This window comes from Meles meles, chromosome X, assembly GCF_922984935.1.
Source record: "Meles meles chromosome X, mMelMel3.1 paternal haplotype, whole genome shotgun sequence".
Taxonomy (NCBI): domain Eukaryota; kingdom Metazoa; phylum Chordata; class Mammalia; order Carnivora; family Mustelidae; genus Meles; species Meles meles.
Genome location: NC_060087.1, coordinates 14,975,358 through 14,998,238, shown reverse-complemented (window position 1 = coordinate 14,998,238; position 22,881 = coordinate 14,975,358). Strand labels below are relative to the sequence as shown.

At 42.3% G+C, this 22,881-nt stretch overlaps 1 protein-coding gene across 1 annotated transcript in view; it reads right to left on the bottom strand.

The window, feature by feature from the left end:
- The window catches only part of PPEF1 (protein phosphatase with EF-hand domain 1), a 110,150-nt gene extending 88,283 nt beyond the window's left edge, over positions 1-21,867 (bottom strand). The window contains exons 1-2 of the mRNA XM_045994723.1: positions 21,648-21,867; positions 14,100-14,180 (exon numbers count right to left, since the gene is read on the bottom strand). Coding sequence (XP_045850679.1) covers positions 14,100-14,180; positions 21,648-21,867 — 301 coding nt within the window. The remainder of the gene's footprint in view (positions 1-14,099; positions 14,181-21,647) is intronic.
- Positions 21,868-22,881: the final 1,014 nt, after the last annotated feature.

The window sequence follows — 22,881 nt, the reverse complement described above, 5'->3', positions numbered from 1 at the left end:
GAGGCTGCTTTCTGGCAGCAGGCTTGAGCAAGGGGAATCTGGGTAAGGTTACAGGGGCCCACAAGGGACCACCAGGCTGAATGCAAACAGGCTCATTAGGCGACCCACCCAGAAATAACCAGAGACCCTCGCTGACCAATGGGCTATTTACAAGAAAGCACAGGTACCAAATAAGGAAAATTACATATGTTCCCATAACTCCTCATCCCCCCCCCCCCCACCTTAACTACAGCCCCTCACCACTGCCTCCTGGCATACAGTCTCTCCTCTGCTCTCCTGCCCCCTTGCCGTGTATCCAATAAACCTCTATCTCCTTTGTTCTGCTTCAGGTAAATTCTTTCACCGCCCATGCTGCCGGCCTCCAGTGTCTACCTAGAATTCTCTACTGCAGGCATTTTTGCTTCCTCTTTATAATTAACAAACAATTTGCAGGAACGTGCTTTAGGAACGTGTATATATTCTATTCTCCAAAACATCCATGGATAATTTTTGCCCAAATCAATCCTTTCTTTTTTTTTTTAATAGATTTTATTTATTTGCCAGAGAGAGAGAGCATATACACAAGCAGACAGAGAGGCAGGCTCCCTGCCGAGCAAGGAGCCCGATGCGGGACTCGATCCCAGGACCCTGGGATCATGACCTGAGCCGAAGGCAGAGGCTTTAACCCACTGAGACACTCAGGCATCCCCAAATCAATCCTTTCGACAGTGGTTGCAAAAGAATGATTTTCTAACTCTTTCTCTCTACATTTATTAGGATTCAGATTTTTAAATGCCCCCATTTAAAGCCTTCTTTTATTTATTTTTTTAAAGATTTTATTTATTTATTTGACAGACAGATCACAAGTAGGCAGAGAGGCAGGCAGAGAGAGAGAGGCTGAGCAGAGAGCCCAACACGGGGCTCTATCCCAGGACCCTGGGATCATGACGGGAGCTGAAGGCAGGGTCTTCAACCCACTGAGCTACTCCGGTGCCCCAAGCCTTCTTTTATTCAACAGGGCAATGGAACAACACAAAGACCACATAAAGCCCATCTTATGGAAGTTTCCATAAGAATTGAAATCCTTGGCTACACCATACTTCAGGAAAATAGGAAGATTTAACTATACATTACCAAGCGAATAAGCTAAATTAGTGAAATCAGGAAACCAACAGTTTACAAGTAACTGTGACCTTTTTGCCTCACGAATTTCTGCCAATTTTCTAAAAGAATCCTTATCATGAAGATCTCAATTTTTAAAAAACTATTACATTTTTGACACATGAAAAAATGTTCATCATCAGTAGCCATCAGGGAGATTCAAATTAAAACCACATTGAGATGCCACCTTACACCAGTTAGAATGGACAAAATTAGCAAGACAGGAAACAACGTGTGTTGGAGAGGATGTGGAGAAAGGGGAACCCTCTTCCACTGTTGGTGGGAATGCAAGTTGGCTCAGCCACTTTGGAGAACAGTGTGGAGATTCCTTAAGAAATTAAGAATAGAGCTTCCCTATGACCCTGCAATTGCACTGATGGGTATTTACCCCAAAGATATAGATGTAGTGAAAAGAAGGGCCATCCGTACCCCAATATTTATAGCAGCAATGGCCACGGTCGCCAAACTGTGGAAAGAACCAAGATGCCCTTCAACGGACGGATGAATAAGAACGATGTGGGGGCGCCTGGGTGGCTTAGTGGATTAAGCTGCTGCCTTCGGCTTGGGTCATGACCTCGGGGTCCTGGGATCGAGCCCCGCATCGGGCTCTCTGCTCCGCGGGGAGCCTGCTTCCCTTCCTCTCTCTCTGCCTGCCTCTCTGCCTACTTGTGATCTCTCTCTCTGTCAAATGAATAAATAAAAAATCTTTTAAAAAAATAAATAAATAAATAAAATCTTTAAAAAAAAAAAAAAAGAACGATGTGGTCCGTAAACGCTATGGAGTATTATGCCTCCATCAGAAAGGATGAATACCCAACTTTTGTAGCAACATGGACGGGACTGGAAGAGATTATGCTGAGCGAAATAAGTCAAGCAGAGAGAGTCAATCATCATATGGTTTCACTTATTTGTGGAGCATTAACAAATAACATGGAGGACATGGGGAGATGGAGAGGAGAAGGGAGTTGAGGGAAAGTGGAAGGGGAGATGAACCGTGAGAGACTATGGACTCTGTAAAACAACCTGAGGGTTTTGAAGGGGTGGGGGGGCGGGAGGTTGGGGGAGCCAGGTGGTGGGTATTATGGAGGGCACGTATTGCATGGAGCACTGGGTATGGTGCATAAACAATGAATTCTGTTATGCTGAAAAGAAATTTTTAAAAAAATAATTAATTAATTTAAAAAAACAACCCCCCCCCCAAAAAAACTATTATATTTTGAGTATGTAGGAAATTTAGCTATGTAAAAGTACTACTAGCATTTTAAATTATTAAAATATTTTCTCATAGGAATATGGTCTATTCAACAATTCAGTAATGACCTTCAATCCCCACTCAGAATTTAAAAAATTAAATGTCTTGACAGCAATTCTGTTCTATGTCTCCCTTGTTATTAATTACTAATCATTCATTCACCCGAGGTCAAATATGGTCAGCATTAAATTTTGTCTTTTGCAGCTGCTAAAAAAGATAATGCCACATAAAGCCACAATCATATAAGAAAAGTGTTCTGATTACGGGAACTAACTGGCAATTGGGGCCGAGGTAATGGCCTTTCTTACACTCGGTTGAAATATGTCTCTTTGTAACATGATTTTCTAACAATTAGCAGGATCCAACTAAAAGCTGGCTTCTTTGTGAATTGTCTAGTCCAGGCTGGAAGCTGGCAAAGAGCATTTAAATGGGGAGGTGGGACTTCATAGCCTTTCAGCAATACTTTCTAACCCCTAAAGGCTCATGATTCTAGAATGGATACCTAAACAGTCCATGGCAGACTCTCATAATACTGAAGGTTTCTAAAGCAGAAATGGATTAGTCACACAGCAAATAAAGAAAAATATGAAGATGCATGTAATGGGTATAAAGAATAAAAAGGATGTTTCATTTTTTTGTGTGCCTGTTTCATACAGGCAACAAATGTGTTTGTAGTACAGGTCCTATAGAAACCTCAAGGCCAGCACATTATTGTATCAAAAAGTGAATGACTAACCAAAAATTATTATTGAGAGGGATCATGATTTCAGATGAGGAAAGTGGGCTCGTTTTACAAAGAAAAGTACTTGTGGGGCGCCTGGCTGGCTAAGGCAGAGGAGTATGGGACAGCTGATCTTGGGTCTCAAGTTCGAGCTCCATGTTGGTTATAGAGAGTGCTTAAATAAACTATTTTAAAAAAGAAAAAAGAAAAGCACTCATTTAAAGTGATTCCTGGGGCGCCTGACTGGATAGTCAGTTGACAATCTAACTCTTGATTTCGGCTCAGGTCGTGATCTCAGGGTCGTGGGATCAAGCCCCGCATCGGGCTCTGTACTCAGCACGGGGTCTGCTTGTTCCTCTTCCTCTGCTCTCCCCCTTCCCCTGCTCACTCTCTCTCTCTAAAATAAATAAAATCTTTTAAAAATAAAATATAATGATTGCCTAAGAGTACTCTTACCATGATGAGCACTGACTAGTATACAGAATTATTGAATCACCAACCCTGAAACTAATACAACACTGTGCGTTAATTGTAGTGGAATTAAAAAAAGAAAAGAAAATGATTCTCAAATGATGCCAACAAACCAGGGATACAATATACAACATGGGCCAAAAATAAAGATTTCGCAGTTTTGATATACAGATGATAATTGAAGCAATGAAAGTAAAGTCACCCAAGGAGAGCATTAGAGTGACAAAATAAAAGGACCAAGAGCAACCCAGAGGAATCCTAATATGTAGAACTTGGGATAAAGTGGAGTCCTTATGAACAGTTCAGAGACACAAGGAAACCCAGGAGAATGTACCAAGGGCCATGAGTATTTTAAGAGGGGTGTGTGCAGAGTGCCAAGTACTACCAGGAAGTCAAGAAAAATAAGAACTGAAAAATGGTCCACTGGACTTCAAGGTCATTCAAGAACTTGTCAAAAATCACTTTCCATGGGATGCAAGAGAGAAAATAGGAGACAACAGGGTGAACATCCCTTTCAGGAGCAAGCTCGGAGAGGGAGGAGAGTGACTAGAGGGAAGAAGAGGGCAAGGGAAGGCTTTTCTTCCAAAGGGAAGGAAAAAATAGTCACAAAGGGCCATTTTAGGCAACAGGACAATTCTGAATATGAACTCTACGTTAGACAATATTAATCCACCAACGCTATGTTTTTTTCAGAGTAATATAGTATTATAGTTATATAAAAGAATATCCCTGTTTTTAGGACACTCATGCTGAAGTATATGGAGGTTAATATCATACTGTCTACAGCTTACTTTCAAATGGAGAGGGAGACAGAAGGAGAGAGGGAGACAGAAAATGGTAAAATGTTGACAGAGTAGTGAATCTCAGTGAAGAGATGTGGGTGTTGTCTGTATTCGCCTTTCATCTTCTCTCTAGAGGTTTGCAGTTTTTAAAAATAAGAAGTTGGGGGTAAAGCGAATCAGAATGGCAGGAGGAAAAAAGTGTCTCCAAATCAAAAGGAAAGGAAAAAAGGGGAAAGACACTTGAGCATGTTAGAATGTTGATAAGGCGGGGAACCTGGGTGGTTCAGTCGGTTAAGGGACTGACTCTTGACTTTGGCTCAGGTCATGATCTCAGTGTGGTGAGATCCAGCCCTGCATTAAGCCTACATCAGGCTCCGCACTGGGCAGGGAGCTATTTAAGATTCTCTCTCTCTCCCTCTCCCTCTGCTCCTTCTCCCATTCCACACCCCGCTAGCAGTGCTTTCTTTCTCTCTCTTAAGAAAAAAAAAAAAAAAGAAAGAAGAAAGTTAATGGGGTGACAGCTAAGGGAGCAAGCAAGAGACGTAGAAGGGGGAAATCACTGCCTCCCATCTCTCCTCATGCACTTGTAGAAGGGGGAAATCGATGCCCCCCATCTCTCCTCATGCACTTGCAGCTATAGAGCATTCTGATGGACTTTTGTGTGGCAAGAATTTTAAAGAGCATCTTATCTAATGTCCCATTTCACTGAGGAAAACCAGGGAGAACCCAACTCACAGGGATTTCTGCTATACCCCAGAATGCCAGGAAAGATTGCTTGATGGCAGTTATAAAGGAAAATCCTCCAACAATAATAAGAATGGCAAGGGCCCCTTTACAATTTCAGAAAAATTTTCGGAGAACAACAAAGATAAAGGAAATAAGGTCATTCGTTGTTTTTCCATGAAGGTCCCAAGTTTAATATACAGGATTGTAAAGGACTTAACTTTGGGACTGAGGACATAGGGGATCTGGAGCTGAGGGTAGATTTCTCAGGTAACTGTGAATGGCTTGATCATTAGAATTTTAAGCAAATAAATGAACTAGATGTTATTCCAGGAATTAAAGAAATACTTGGTTTACTAAGAAGTGAAAATAAATATTTTTAAAAGAACAAATATTTTTCAAAAGAACAATCTCCATTAGAGAAAATTTCCACTTTTCATAGCTTAGAGCATCAAAGCCAAAAGCCTTTGTAGGCTCCTCAGCACTTAGGGAAAATAAATAAATGCATTTCTAAATGTTCTCAAGGGAAGAAATAAAAGGGAATAAATCATTGTGTTCTCAAAGTGCTCCATGGGGAAAAAAAAAAGCACAATAGATTATTAGTTCAAAATACATCAATATAAAATCTTAAGTAAAAAGTGAAGTTCAGGAGAATGAAATTGCAATGTTTAATTTCTATTTTTGGACAAATTCCAATTTTACAAGTCAGGGCAGCATATTAAAAAAAGGATGGGCTTCGAAATCTGTCAGAGCCTGTTCTAATCCTAAGGTCACTAGTACATGACTTTGGGCAGTTCTTTAATCTAAGTCTCAGTTTCCTCATCTAGAAAAGGAGACTAATCAAAGCTTCCTCCAAGAGTTGTTATTTGTTTGTTTGTTTTTAAGATTTTATTTATTTATTTGAGAGTGAGAGAGTGCAACTGGGGGCAGGGAGAAGGACAAGCAGACACCCCCAGACTGTGGAGCCCAACGACACAGGGCTCTATCACAGGACCCTGAGATCATGACCTTAACTGATACCAAGAGTCCAACGTTTAACCAACTAAGCCACCCAAGTGCTCCAGAGCTTTCTCCAAGAATTTTGCAGACAAATAGAAATAATGAATGTAGTAGGCATGTAATATAAATGATAGCTATGATTTTTCTCTTCCCTGTTGCATATCACAAAAGAAGCAAAATAACAATAATAATACAACATGGATGCTTCTTCTCTCCCTGAAAGTAGATAGCCCACAAGAAGGGGATAGCCTCAATTTTGTATGTAGGTACTTTTCCTCAAAAATGCCATGACAGGGGAACCTGGGTGGCTCAGTCAGTTAAGCATCCAACTCTTGGTTTCCACTCAGGTCAGGATCTCAGGGTGGTGGGATCAAGCCCTGTTCCACACTCAGTGGAATGTCTATTTAAGGACTCTCTCTCCCTCTCCTTCTGCCCCTCCCCCATTTGCTCACACGTGCGTGCATGTGCACTCTGTCTCTTTCTCAAATAAATAAATGTGTTTTTTTTTAAAAATGCCATGTTACTCGGGGCACCTGGGTGGCTCAGTGGGTTAAAGCCTCTGCCTTCGGCTCAGGTCATGATTCCAGGGCCCTGGGATCCAGCCCCGCATCTGGCTCTCTGCTCGGAAGGGAGCCTGCTTCCTCCTCTCTCTCTGCCTGCCTCTCTGCCTACTTGTGATCTCTCTCTGTCAAATAAGTAAATAAAATCTTTTAAATAAATAAATAAATAAATAAATAAATAAATAAATAAAAATGCCATGATACTCTAGAGGTAGAGTTTTGTATTGGTTCTGAATGGTCAAAGTGAGGGCAAAAGCCCTTCACACCAGTCAGACCATGAGAAACAGGAAGTAAGCCCTAAGCCCAGCTGTGCCCCTTACTAGCTATGCATTCTTAAGCAAATCACTTTGCCTCTCAAAGCCTCCATTTCCTTGGTTACAAATTGAGAACAATCCTTCACAGTTTCTGAAGACCAAAGTATATGAAAGGGCCTGTAGAAGCATAAAAGCGCTATGCAAATTAAAGCTACTTTATATGAGTAAATTTAATTAAAGTTTCCAAGAACAGCAACGTTGGGAGGCATCATACAAGGGTGTAATGGTTGACAGCAAAAAAACAAACAAAAAATAACAACAACAACAAAAGAAAACCAAAGAAACCACAAAAACACAACACTGTACTTAGAACTTCCTGGGTTCAAAGCCCAACTCTGGCAGTGATTACTAATATGACCTTGACAAGTACTTACCTCGCTGAGCATGTTTTCAATTAAACAAAAAAGAAATAATACTTTACTCAGGTTTATTGCAAGGATTAAATAAAAAGTATACAGGATATTTTGAACACTCCCTAGCATGTAGTTAGTAATCAGGAAATACTATTATTTTTCTATCAAAAGCTTTCAAAACATTCATAACCCTTGACACAATAAATTCATGTCTAATCAGCTGCATATGGGAATAGTCCAAAGTAAGAAAAAAAACTACACGAAGATATTCTTCCAGGTATTGTCTATATTAGTTAAAAAGAAAAAAAACTTCAATATGTAAGGGCCTATTTAGCCAGAGCGATTCCATCTTGGATTAAACAGTCATTTTGTTGTTTATGCAGTAAAACTTAAACTGTCCTTGCCCCCCTTCCCCCCAGGGGACTTCCTTAAAAATAAGCCCCGGAAACCAGTCCCAGGTAACAAAGCCCAAATACAAGGGTGGGTCAGGCCAGGTGGAGATATCCAATGGGGGGGGGGGCATACTGTCTTCCTAGCTACCAAGGAGTATGGGCCCCCCGCTTTGGGCGCGTTTTGGGCGCCAATTCTGATCAAGGTGATAAGCTAGTTCAAATGTCTACTAGGGGAAATTGTAATTCAACTGGTCACTTATGTGTGACCTAGCATGACTGTGCAGCTTTCTCTGTGTGTTACAATTTCATTGGCCACCTGAGTATGGCCAGGCCCAACCACACGGCCTTTGCCCTTAAAAAGCTAGTCTGTAAAGCAGAGAGGGGTCGCCCTCTCTGTGAGAGGCGTGGCCCTGGATGGTCAGTTTGATTCTTGATAGTTGGCACAGAATAAAGCTTTGCTTGACCTTCGCTTTGTATCAGTCTCGCTCCTTTAATCACGGACCCATTATTGGGGGACCTTTCAAATATTAGAGGAATAATTAAGACTATGACGGTCTATCCATTAAGTAAAATATTTAATAATGGTTAAAATGCTATTTACAAAACATTTATAACATCTTGAGAAATGTTTATATAGGGGCACCTGGGTGGCTCAGTGGGTTAAAGCCTCTGCCTTCGGCTCAGGTCATGATCCCAGGGTCCTGGGATCAAGCCTCACATCGGGGCTCTCTGCTCAGCAGGGAGCCTGCTTCCTCCTCTCTCTCTGCCTGCCTCTCTGCCTACTTGTGATCTCTCTCTGTCAAATAAATAAATAAAATCTTAAAAAAAAAAAAGAAATGTTTATATAATAATGTCTTAATGCCAAAAGTGAGGCTACAAGAAATTAATATTTAGGATGATCAGAAATCTATACTATACCAAAAAAAAAAAAAAAAAAGAAATTACGAAAATGTTAACAGTTGTTGTCTGGGTAGACATACTCGGTAGTAGAAATGATGAATACTATTTCCAACTGCTTTTTTATATTTTACAATATTTCTAAATGAGAAAAACATTATTGACTTACATAAATGTAAGTAAACAACATTGCTTCAGTTTTCAGCAGGTTTATTATGGTGAAATCATAATAAACATGGACATATTCAACAAGAGATGACGGAAGAACAAAAAGAACTATAAGGGAATATTCTAACAAGAATATGCTAAGACATTAAATAGCTTAGATGAAATAGGCAAATTCCTAGAAGCACACAAACTACTAAAAATGAATCAAGAAGAAACAGAAACTCTGAATAGACCTATAACAAAAGTAAAATAAGTAATCAAAAAACTACCCACAAAGATAGGGCCGAGCTCAGCTTCACTGATGAATTCTACCAAACATTTAAAGAATACCAATTCTTCACAAACTCTTCTAAAATGTGAAAGAAAAGACTTTGCACCTCATTCTATGAGCCTAGTATTACCCTGACGGCAAAACCACACAAACACCTCACATGAAAACTATGGACCAGTATCTCTTATGAATACAGATGCGAAAATCCAAAACAAAACTCTAACAAACTGAATCCAGCAACATATAAAAAATATTATACACCACGACCAAGGGGAATTTATCCCAGGAATGCCAAGTTGATTGAACATCTGAAATTCAATTAACTTATCATAGAATAAAGGGCAAAACTACATGATCATTTCAATACGTGCAGATAAAGCATTTGACAAAATTAAACACCACTTCTTTTTTTTAAGATATAATTTATTTGAGAGAGAGAGAACACATGAGTGGGGGGAAGGGCAGAGGGAGAGGGAGAAACAGATTCCCTAATGAGTGGGGAGTTCAACTCTGGACCCAATCCCAGGACCCTGGGATCATGACCTGAGACAAAAGCAGAACCCCAACTGACTGAGTTGCCCATGTGCCCCTAAACACCACTTCTTTTTTTTTTCCTAAGAGATTTTTATTTATTTATTTGACAGACAGAGTTCACAAGTGGTCAGAGAGGCAGGCAGAGAGGGGAAGAGGAGGAAGCAGGCTCCCGGCTGAGCAGAAAGCCCGACTCCGGGCTCTCAATCCCAGGACCCTGAGATCATGACCTGAGCTGGAGGCAGAGGCCTTAACCCACCAAGTCACCCAGGCGCCCCACCAGCTCTTAATTTAAAAAAACAAAAACAAAAACAAAAAACCCGATAAACTAGGAATAGGAATGAATTTCCTCAACCTGATAAAGGGCATCTTGCAAAAAACCACAGCTAATATCACACTTAAAGGTGAAAGATTGAGTGTCTTCTCCCTATGATCAGGAACAAGACAATGATGTGTATTCATGAATTTCTCTATTCAACATGAAGAGAGGTCTATCAGGATAATTATGCAAGAAAATGAAATAAAAGGCATAGAATAGAAAGGAAGAAGTAAAACTGTATTAGCAGGTGACATAGTTTGTAAACAGAAAATCCTAAAGAATCAACCAAAGTATTGGGATACAAGATCAATATACAGCTATCAATTGTTTTCTATACACTTGCAATGAGCAATCCAAAAATGAAATTAAGAAAATAATTCCATTTTTAACAGCATTAAAAAGAATGAAAATACTTAGAGTAAATTTAACAAAAGAAGGGTAAAACTTAAATTCTGAATGCTACAAAACATTGTTGAAAGAAATTAAAGACCTAAACAACTGGGAAGACATTACATATTCATGGACCAGATAATTTAACGGTTAATCTGGCAATACTCCCCAAATCGATCTACAGATTCAGTGCATTCCCCATCAACATTCCAGATGGCTTCTTTTGAGAAACTGAGAAACTGATCCTAAAATTCGTATGGAAATACAAGGGAATCAGGAAGCCAAAACAATCTCGCAAAAGAGAAACAAAGTTGAAGAACTCAGACTCCCAATTTCAAAACTTTCTATAAAATACAGTAATCAAGACAGTGTGGCATAAGGATAGACCTATAAATCAATGGAATAAAATTCAGAGTCCAGAAATAAACCCTCATATCTGTAGTCAATTGATTTTTAAAAATTTTTTAAAAGATTTTATTTATTTATTTGACAGAGAGAGATCACAAGTAGGCAGAGAGGCTGGCAGAGAGAGAAGGAGAAGCAGGCTCCCTGCTGAGCAGAGAGCCCAATTCATGGGCTCCATCCCAGGACCTTGAGATCATGACCTGAGCTGAAGGCAGAGGCTTAACCCACTGAGCCACCCAGGCGCCCCAAGTCAACTGATTTTTGACAAGAGTGCCAAGACCATTCAATGGAGAAAGAATAGTCTTTTTAACAAATGGTACTGGAATGACTGGATGTCCAGGTACAAAGAATAATTTTGTTCCTCATACCATATATGAAAACTAACACAAAATGAATCAAAAACCTAAATGTAAGAGCTAAAAATACAAAAGTTTTAGAAAAAAAACATAGCCATAAATAATCTTGGTTTGGGCAATGGATTCTTTGGCATGATGCCAAAAGCATAAGCAACCAAGAAAAAATAAATTGGACTTCATCAAAATTAAAAACCTTTCTGCTTCAAAGAACACCATCAAGAAAGTGAGAAAACAGCCCACTAAAAGAAAGAAAACATTTGCAAATCATATATTTGATCAAGAACTTGTAACTGGAATATATCGAGGAAATTCTCACAACAAAATAATATAAAAATGAATAACTAAAAATGGACAGATGATCTGAATAGACATTTTTCCAAAGATCTGCAAATGGCTAATACACACACAGGACAAAATGCTCAATATCATTAGTCATTAGGGAAATGCAAATGAAAACCCTAATGAACTATGATTCCATACCCACTAGGATGGGTGTAATCAAAAGGACAGATAATAAGTGTTACAAAGGATGTGGAAAAAGTGGAACCATCACACACTGCTGGTGGAAATGAAGAATGGTGCAGGCACTTGGGAAAACTGTAAGTTTCTCAAAATGTTCAACATTGAGCTACCATATGACAGAGCAATTATACTCCTAGGTATACACCCAAGAGCACCAAAAAGACGTGCTTACACTCTAACTTGTACATGAATGTTCATAGCAGCATTGTTCACAATAGTAAAAAGGTAGAAACAACCCAAATGTCCATCAATTAATGAATGGACGAATACGACATGGCATATTCCTACAATGGAATACTATTTAGAGATGAAAAGGAATGAAATTCTGATTCATGTTACAACATGAACTTTGAAAACATTATGCTGAATGAAAGATATCAGGCAGAAAAGACTCCATGCGGCCTTGATTACATTGATATGAAATGTCCAGAAGAGCCCATATCTATAGAGACAGAAAGTAGATTAGTGATGGCCTAGAGCTGCGGAGGTAATGGGTAGGGGAGTCACTGCTAATGGTTTGGGGGAGGCATGTGAAAATGTTCTCAAATTGCTAGTGGTGATAGTTTTACAGCTCTGTGAATATCCTAAAAACCAATGAATTTTATGGTTTAAACCGGTGAATCGTGGCCTGTGAATTATAGCTCCATAAAACTGCTCTTTTAAGAAAGTGAACCAGGGAAAGAAGTTGGCATTTCCTCAAAGAGTTAAACATAGAATTGCCCTATGACCTGGCAATTTCAGTCCTAGGTGCATATCCCTAAAGAACTGAATACGGGAATTCTAAACAAGTACACATATGCCCATGTTCATAGCAGCACTATTCCCAGTAGTCGACCAGGTGGAAACCACTCAAATGTCCGTCACCAAATGTATCGGTAAGTAAAATGTGGTCTATATGCACAAGGGAGTACTATTCAGCCTTGAAAAGGAATGAAGTATGATAGATGCTACAACATGCATGAACCCAAAAACATGCTAAGTGAAAGGAGGCAGGGGTTACATTGTACATGATTTCATTTACCTATTTACCTATTCCATCCAGAATGGGCAAATTCACAGAGATAGAACACAACACTGGCGGTGGCCAGGGGCTGAAAGGAGAGGGAAATCGGGAGAAACTGCCTACTAGCTAAGGGGTTTTGCTTTGGAGTGATGGACATGTTTGGAACTGGACTAGAAGAGGTGGTTACACAACTTTGTGAATGAACAAAATGCCACTGAAAAGTTCCCTCTACAATGATTAATTTTGTGTTATGTGCATTTCACCTTGGTAGATTAAAAGAAAAATCCATCCCCAAATCTAAGGCAATATTTCCATTTATCTGCAACATTTTAAAAGTTGAGAAGTATTTCAAAAAGAGAGACCTTACTTTTACAAGTTGGGTGTGGCTTTTTTTTTTTTTTTTTTTGGTAACCTGAGAAATTTGGCTGAATTTAAAGAATCTTGGATAATCCTAGATATAAAAAGAATATTACTCCCTTTGCTCTTTTATAATAAATTATTACCATGGAATTAGCTCAGGTGGAGCTTTGGAAAGATTTACAGATTTGAAAGAGTTAGTACATCTCGCCCATGTCCCCAAAGTGAGAGATGAGCTTTGCTAACTTACCAGCACAAGTCATTTGGGAGGCAGAATGGCATTTGATTCCCAAGAGAAAACATCACACGCTAATTAGTATAGAATACCCTGCACCCTAACTGTCCATCTTAAGCCTGAGTGAACTTCCGAAAACAAGATGTGGAGTCGAATTTGGGAAAATTATCCATAAGATAGACACGAAAAGAAGGGAGTTTAAGAGCAACTATTCACATAATCAGCCTAGTTTATTTTTATCTGCTTGTGGAGACTCTGTCTCTTAAACACTCAAGTGAGTTTGTTGTAGCTCGATTTCAGTAGGTATGAGAAAGAACTTCAGGACAAAATAAACAAGGAAATATTTAAGCCTCTAATTATATGGGGGTTGTGGAATTTAGAAACAACATGCTTTTTCGGAAGCCGATGATCTTCCTGAGTTTCCCAAATTCTACCTGGAACAGTCTAAACACGGGGGGGCAAATCTCATAAAGTTTTGTGTTGAATAGCTGTAAAAAATAATCCGATCACTGAGTTACAAAATCTAATAAAAAGTCAGTGATGCTGCTAAATGCCACAGAGGTTTGGATATAGCTACTTATAAGCATATTGAATAAACAGAGAGAAATTTCCAGAGGCTTTCTTGTTCCCTGCCACTGGGTTTGAAATTCAGATTTTTATACTGGTACGTTCTCAGCTGAAATCAAATCAAACATAAGCTCTTTCTTAGGTAATACTTTATGGCACATCGTAAATTCAAAGCCACATCTTCCTAAAGGTAGTTTCCCGCGTTCTGCCAACATCCAGCCTTCAGCTGGAGTGACGGCGCCTTGTGCACAAGCGCACAGGGTGGCTGGAGAAGCGAGTGACTTCCCCGGGAAAGGGGAGAGGGCGAAGCTGGCTCACTCTCTCTGGCCGGTCCAGAAAACGGGCACCCCCCACCTCCCACTGGCACTCACCTTTCTCAGATTTCCTGTCTTTCTTTGACGACGAAGTCCCACAGCCCATGTCTTCTAAATCATGTGTGCTCGTGAATTGAACTTCTCATTCCGAAACAGAGTGTGAAAAGTGCCTCCCTTTATGCTGCGAGGAGCCCCTCCTAGCTGATCCACCTCAGGCATAGATCCTGATGAGGAAGACACAGGCGGAAGGGGAGGGGGGGAGGAAAGCACCCGTTAACAGCAAGGTATCTAAGGGCTGCTGGGCAGGATTCATTTTATGCTTCTTCTCAACTGCTGTTCATCATGTGATGTGGAAAGTGATCAGACATAATCTAATGCGGTTCATTTTCCAGAACACAGCAGCCGCCGCCAAGCAGCTATAGATTGCTTTTTCTGCTACACGTAAATTATCTTTTCCCCATGTCAAGGTTAGATCAAGGTCTGTATAAATGCTGTATAAAATAAAGCATTGAAAACGGAAAGGAAAACGGAAATGTAAGAGCGTAGGATTTTCTAATGGAAATACAGGGAATGGGATATGGAGGACCTGATAGAAGTTAACTGTTTGGGCTGTAAGCGCAAAATAATTAAATCTATGTAGGCTTTTAAAAACACAGATTGGAGACAGACTATGACAAAACAACATGTTTGAACAACTCTGCCAAAATTCAAATCGAAGTGAGTTCCTCAACATTATTTCTCAGAATCAGCTGGAGAGTTTGTTTTTAAAAAGGAGGCTCAAGGCCTCCCCCCTGCCCCCCAGACTAGGATGCCACAATTGGGGGAAGGGGCCAAGTGCCCTTTTTGTTTGTTTGTACTATTTTCTTCCTTTTTTTTTTTTTTTTCAGTAAACTCTACACCCAAAGAGGGCTTGACCTCACGACCTGAGATCAAGAGTACAGTGCGCCCTTTTTAAATAAGCTGTCCATGTGTTTCTGAGACAACCTCCCCTCCCAGGTCTATCCTCACACTCGCTGGTTGAAACTGCTAAACTGGATTTTGGTATTCTATCTCGTGGCTTTTGGGGGGTGATGTTTCCTTTATTTTGTATAGCTCCAAACCAGCCTGATCTAATCTATTTGCATTTCATGATCGGAACAAAGTCAGAGAACAACTGCCTTTGGACCCTACCAGGCAGGGTCGTTTCTCCATTAGCAGCACACTAAAAGCCTCAAAACTATGATTCAACTAAAGAAAGAGAAAAAATAAAATGAGCGAAATATTTGAATTATGGAAATATCATTCAAACAATAATAACCTTAATAAACAGGTATTCTGATCAGAGCTAGACCTGATTCTTTTATGTATGGTATGGATTAACCCTCCTAAACGTTGGGTTATCTCTAAATTTGACAGACATTTCTATCATATCTTTCTTACCTACATCATGGGTAAAAAATGTTGACAAGGTCAGCTCCAAGGGCACAATAGCCCCTGAAGCATTCCATTCCAGCCCATTCTCCAGGGTCAGCGCAGGGCCCTTTCATTCACACTCTCAGCATATTTGTGCAGCTAGGTAGTAAATCTACCCGTCATAACATCCTGGGAAATTTTTCTAAATATTTTCATGAAATTGATATACATACATTAACACCTTGACTACCCCAGCCCCCAGAAGAAGAAAAAATGAAGTAGGGGAGGGGGACAGAAGGAGGGAAGGAAGGAGGAAGTCAGTTGGGCAGGACTTTTAATAACAGAATCACAAAAGTTGAAAGGTGGGAGAGACCTTTAAAATTGCCTAGAATTTACACAAAGTACAAGGAAGTCAAGCAACTTACCTAAAATCGTATAGAGAAATTGGTGATCAAACTTTGTTGCCTGTTACCATAGCCGGGGGAGCTTTTAAAACTCCCAGTGCTCAGTCAGCCCTGCCTTAAGGGAGACCAGAGATTCTGATGTAACTGGTACTTGGTGGGGGGGGGGGGGGGGGGGAGTTGGGCATCAAGATTTTTAAGAACTCCCCAGATGATTCTAATGTGTAGCCACATTTGACAGTCTTTAATAGTGACAGTGTTTGAGCAAACCCATGATGACACCTAAGGATCATCACATTTTCCTCTGCAGGCTCTGACTCCATCTGTTTGGAACAGAATTTTTCCAAAGGTCATGTTAGGCTTATAAAGCAGTGGTATCTGGCATCTCTTCTTTTCTCATTTTTGAAATCTGGGCAGTATTTACCCATCACCCCCATCACCTGCCTTCTCTCTGTACTCAGAAATGTCTTTTTTTTTATAAAGATTCTATCCATTTATTTAGAGATGGGGCTGGGGGAGAGAGAGAGAGGAAAGGAGGAGGAGAGGCAGAGGGAGAGAGAATATCAAGCAGACCAGTAGACTGGGGCCGCATCTCATGACCCCGACACCACCACCCAAGGTGAAACCTAGTCAGATGCTCCTGAGCCACCCTGGCGACCCTGTACTCAACAATTTCTTATAGGTTATCTGTAGCACCTGTGAGAACACATCCACTGGGGTCCTTCATTACCCTTCGAAGTCGTTCACCTCATCCTGGTGACCTTCTCCATGCGCCTAGATCAGTGCTCTCTGACATGAGCACCACCAGATTCACCAGGGGAGGTTACTAAAAAATGAAGACTCTCAGGCTTTACCACCAATACTCGGTCTGGAGGGCCTGGGAATCTGCAATCAGAATGCAGCCTTCAGGGGACTTGGACACAGGTGCTCCCAGATCGCTGGCAGAGAAACCCTGCTCCCTATATCTCCTTCGGGTTTCACTTTCATCTTTATGCTATTTTTCCCACCCCTTTTTGTGAATACAGTAGAGTTGGGCATTGAGTAGGCAACACTGATTCAACAAGAAGTGAGACATTTCAGGGGGCCTGGGTGGCTCAGTGGGTTAAAGCCTCTGCCTTCAGCTCAGGTCATGATCCCAGGGTCCTGGGATTGAGCCCCACATCAGGCTCTCTGCTCAGCAGGGAGCCTGCTTCCTCCTCTCTCTGCTTGCCTCTCTGCCTACTTGTGATCTTTCTCTCTGTCAAATAAAAAATAAAAATCTTAAAAAAAAAAAAAAGAAGTGAGACATTTCAATCTTTTCTTTTCCAGAAAAAAAATAAAATAAAACAGTATCTCTCCAAAATCATTTGGTTCTCAGCCACCCCTGAGTTCATTACACAACCAAATTCCATATAAAAAATTCACTTGGAACTAAAAAGGATCAAACTTGAGTATATTTCTGTTAGACTGTAAGCTCCACAGGTATCTTTCTTTCTAAATACTCCTTGAATCTCTGGCACCTACACAGTGCCTTTCACATAGCAGGTGTTTGATAAATGCTAAATGCATTAACGGGGTTTCCCTAAGCCAGCATCGTTTGTTTTCTTTTTAAAGATTTTATTTATTTATTTGAGAGAGAGAGAGACAGCACGAGCGGGGGAACGGGGTGGGAGGGGTGGGGGCAAGGGGCAGACGAAGAAGGAGCAGCAAGTTCCCCACGGAGCAGGGAGTCTGATGCAAGACTCGATCCCAGGACCCCTGAGATCATGACCAGAGCCAAAGCAGACGCTTACCAACTGAGCCACCCAGGCGCCCTAGCCAGAGTCTTTTTTAAAAAATTAATCACTGAGGCTCCTGGGTGGCTCAGTCGGTTGAGCATCCGACTCTTGATTTCAGCTCAGGTCATAATCTCGGGGTTGTGGAGTTGAGCCCTGCGTTGGGCTCCACGCTTGGTGCAGAGTCTGCTGGACAGATTCTTTCTCTGTATTTATTTAAACAAATAAATACAATCTTTAAAAAAATGCTAAAAGACAGTATTAGTCCATGACTTGGTGCACAGATGTCTGCTATTTGATTATACAAAAGCCTCTTGTTAAACCAGAAAATGGGTAGTACTTACAGATTCATTTTCAAAGAGGATTTTAAAATCACAATGGAGAAAAACTGAGAATTGTTCTAGAATTCTTTGGTTATTCAGAAAAGATTTGCTATTGAAATTTTTACACTATTAAATAAGCATTAAGCAAGTTATTCTTAAACTGTTTTTCTCCTTCGGGTAACAGGTAAAACAAACAAACCAAAAGAGCTCATTTTAATGCTCATCAAAACAAGATCTGGGTGAAGCCAGGAGCCAGTTAATACTCCCACACAGAACCCAAACTACACTGCCGTCATCCACTCAAAGCCAGAGAGGAAAACAAGTTTGTAAAAGCAGCGTAGGTACCTTTGAGGACATCTCCAGCTGGCTGCAAGGCTGATAAAAATGATTGGGGGATTTTCCATTATTGAGAAAAATCGAAGCTCCTTCCATTCCCAGCCCTCTGTCAGCATTAGAAAAGCACTTAGTGTGCCAAAGAAGTCTCCGGAGAAATGATACCCTAGGGCCTAAAAGGGGTCCTGTGGCTCAAGAGGTGGAGGGTTTCCTCAGGGTTCGCAAAGACCCAAGGACGCCATCCTCAGCGCTATGGACACTGAAAAGATGGCTCTTAGCAAAAAACAGCTTGAAATTTGCCCGGCGAGGCTGCCCCTACCAATATTTATATGTCGAGGATGGTTGTAAAGCACAAACAGGAAACAGTGACTCATCACTGGCACCCACTTCTAATCTGAAAAAGAAAAGGTTTCTATGGCTTCTGCTGGAAGGTTTTTACTGTGTGTGGGGACGGGGGAGGGCAGCCCATGGAAGGGCCCAATGGTTTGAGGTCTAGCTCTTTTCATTCTACCCACTTTTCATTTTCCAAGGTGAAAATACAGGGAAAGAACAAATGATGGCCCTTGGAGCCAAGCTAAACCTCAGCCATCAAGCACCCTCCAAGTGCCAGCCCTGCCTCCCCGTTGTTATTTGTTCTTTATTTCATTCCTGAGTACAGTCTTAATTGAACTCCCACACCCCTGGCTCAGCTACCTGGACCTTGATCCTGCCTCTGGCATTCGAGATGGGGCTTGTGCGGTTTCCCATGCTGAAAACTCAGCCTTTCTCAGAGATGCTGCCTTTTGTGAGAAATTCCTCCTCCAGCTCTGGCCCTGAGGAACCCAAATCCAGGACCCAGTGTCATTCAAGGGGCCACACACTCCCACCGCCCGGGGTGGGATTTAAGTAAGCCCCTCTAATTCTTCCCCTTTGCACTGTGGCGACTTGAGCATGGAGGACAGGCGCCTCTTGAGGCTCGCCTTGCTGCATTCTCTGGGGTGGTCATCAAAACAGGGGTTCTATAGCCTGGTGTTGGTGGCCTAAGGATGACTAAGGGGCACAGTGTCGGGTAGAGGAGTCCCTGGTGGATGGCGCTAGAGAGGCCTGTTCCAGCACTCCGTTTCCAGAACAACACTGTAGCCTTTCCTTGTTCATACCCTTGTGGCTGGGGTCTTAAATGTGTCTGTGAGACCCACCCAGTGACTCTTGCCGGCTCTCATCGGATGAAAGGCTAAGAAGAGGGAGAAACGCCACTGACCACCAGAAGGCGTCTGAAGGCATCTGTATCTGACAGGATGGTCATCGAGAGGCAGATCGGCCTGGTTCCAGGTTTGTCACAGTGTGTTTGTGGAATAGTACTTCTCCCTGCTGTATGAGTCTAGGCATGAGGCAAAAAAGGCCCCACAGTCGAATAAGTTGAGGAGAAGTCGGGTGAAACAGATTTCTTCACAGCAAGACTCCTTAGAGCCTTCAACGTGTTACTATGCGTCTCTAATGGGAATCTCTGAGAAAAAAAGCCGGAGTGTCCACCATTTCCCAAACAGCCTAGCAGGGGACCCTTTTGAGAGAAAGCATCTCCAGAACATGTGTTGTTCCTAACGGCCTGATGATGGCTCAGTGGGGCCTGGGGTTTAGAAGTCAAAGAAACTGGGGCGATCTGTTGGCTCAAGTCAGTAGAGCATGCGAGTCTTGATCTCAGGGTGGTGCGTTCAAGCCCCACGTTGGGTGTGGAGCCTACTTAAATAAATAAATAAAAATGAATTAGTTAACTAATTCACATAAATTCCTCTGTACCTCCGCTTTCTCTTAATGGGATAATAGCGCCTACCTTACCAGCTTGTACTAAGGACTACTGAGGAGTTCAGCGGTGGAAAGAACCAGCTTGAACAAAAAGCAATTCCTCTTAGCTGAATGAGGGAGGAGGGGCCGTGCACGGGCAGGGGCCCACCACGGTACAAGTGTTGAAACGAGACTGTGTTTGCTCAGATCTCTTCCTTCCGAATGCATGGTCTGGGACCTCCGGAGGCTAAAACCCTGCAAGGTCTACTCCTTCTGGGATAATTGCAGATTCATAAGAAATGAACTCTCTTCCTCAGAGGGCACTAAGATCTGAAAGAACACTACGCCAGTAATAATCGTAATAGCTAAAATCACTACTACTTATTAAGGGACTACTGTTTACCCAGCCCAGTGGTTGCTCTATGTTTCTCTTTCTCCAGCTAATGTTCATGCAAACTTTTAAGGTGGTTCCATCACTCCTGTGTTATAGATGAAGAACTGAGACTCAGAAATTAAATATGGTACCCCGTGGCACAGCTGACCAGTGGCAACCCCGAAGACCCGTTCTGGTCAATGGTTAAAGAACAAAAATGTCCATTATAAGGTTGGCTACACCTTGGTCTCAGATCCAGTCTGAAGCACCAAATCACTAAAGAGAATTCTCGAACATTTCAAGGAATTCGGTTTCCCTTTCCTAAAGAGAGACGGAAACCCAGTGATCTTCCAAGATAGCAATAGGCCAAGGGAGCTATGGGAAGATTTCTGAACATGAAGTTGCGTCATGGGCTTTGAAGGGTTTCTCCAAGTATCTCTTCTCTCATTTCTAGTTCTCACCCAAGTGACCACAGAGTTTTTCCAAATGTCAAGTTACATTGAAATAGGCTGTAACCCTTCAAACGGCAAAGTCAGCTGTACCCCTTTTTAAGATGAGGACAGCTGATTTGGAATCAGAATCTCTGAGAAAAACATCACTCTGAGAAATTGCAAAGCCATAAAATAAACTTTAAGGTGGGCACATTTCCTATCCCATCGCTACACAATCAATGTTTATATGGTAGACTTCTGCTTGCTCAAAATACCTAAGGACAAACAAGCATATTACCTCTTCCTTCTGCTTGGCTGATGCGGAGGGTTTTCCTCACCCCAGATGTTTCAAGAGACCTCAGAACAAGGAAAAAACCTTCTTTATGAGGGATGCAGAGTTCTGAAAGAAAAGCGGTACAATTCCAGCTGTCTCTGGAGCACGCCCCCGAACACACACGCAAGCAGGCACGCAGGCACACACTCCACATCCCACGTCCTTGCAGCTCTCTGCAGGGAGAACTCTTGCTTCAAGAAATCAAGAAAGAAATACACATGCACACACACACAAAGAAATAATTCCAGCGGGCCTTGGGGGCTTTGCCTTTCAGCCTGGAAGAGGGGCCCAGAGTCAACAGATCCGGGAGAGGCCAGGTTGGGCTGGGAGCCCCAGCTGTCTGCCCTGGCCCTGCCGCACTCGGGTCAGCTCTGAGATCAAGGGAAGCACTCAAGCAATGGGCTGAGGTCTCATGACTGCTTTCAAGGGGCCCCAGGCCTGGACAGGCAGGGCCAGGCCAACAGGCTGCTGTTGGCATAAACAATCTGCCTCGATACAAAACACACAGTGAATTTTTCTAAGTAAGGGCAGAAGAGCATTCTGTGGTTCATCCTGGAGGTCCAAGCGAGGCTGATTTTTAGGCAACATGGCAGCCACGTGCGTGTGGCTAGGAGAAGGGGGCACGCTACACATTCCTCCTTGGGACTCCAAAAGGCCCGAGTGGAAGGGCGCGGCCCCGGGTGCTGCGCTGCGGTGGTATTCCTCCAGCTGTTCAATGAGCTGCATGGTGGGGAACCCATCAGGGGGAGACAGATTTGCCTGCCCCCAGGGTGGAGAGGAAACTGAGAGTGCGCCCCGCCCTGTGATCTTGCTGAGTTTGAGAAGGAAGAGGAGGGAAGCCGGTACCAGGGCGTGTGCCCCAGCCTGGGTTCCACCATCTTTCGAGGCCCTCCGGGTTGATCTTACTCCCGGAGGCTCAAACCCACGGCAGCGGCGCCCACAGCCGTTGTCTCCTCCCCAGTCCTGCCTGGCTGGCCAGCTGGCGTGTTTTCCCGCTTCCTGGCCTTCTGCATTGCAAGCTCCGATTGAAAGGACTCGGGCCAAAATCAGATGCTAACCCCGCCCAGGCTGCTCCCTAGCTGTTCCTTTCTGCACTTGAGAGCCACAGGGGATCCAGGGAAGTGGTCGCCTAGCTTGCGATTAAAGCTAATGGAGTCACTTTAAAAAAATAACTGGAAAGGCAGCTCTGGGCTTCTGCACTCCCATTAGCATATTAAATATGATCAGAGGGCCTCATTAGGAGGCAGTACAACCGAAAAGGTTTCCATGGCAGGGGCTCCAAGACTAGGGCCTGCTGAGGCCGCCATCCATTGTGCAAACGATAGTGTCATTACCCAGGCTCGGAGACAAATAGTGGACAATGTCGCTCTGTGGCTGTTTCTGGCCAAGTGCCTGTTCTGTCCACAGTGGTTAAATGATGGCTATGTCTAGATTTGGTTGTTCAAATGGCACCTGCTCTGTGTGAAGCTTTTCTTAAAGCAGCAAAGGGGAGTTAGGCGCTCTGTGTCCTGGCTCTCAAAGCCATGTGTGCGTCCAATTATAGAGCTTTTGCAAAGTGCTCTGTAATTTGTCCTCTTACATGTGAAATCCTGAAAGGACAGGGTCCGTTTCATTCGTCTTGGCAATCCTAGTACCAAACTCATAAAAGGTACTCACCAAATACTTGTTTCATCACAGAAAGAAAGGAAAGGAGGGAAAGAACTTGTGACTTAGGTGGTTATTTTAATGGTCGGCCTCTGG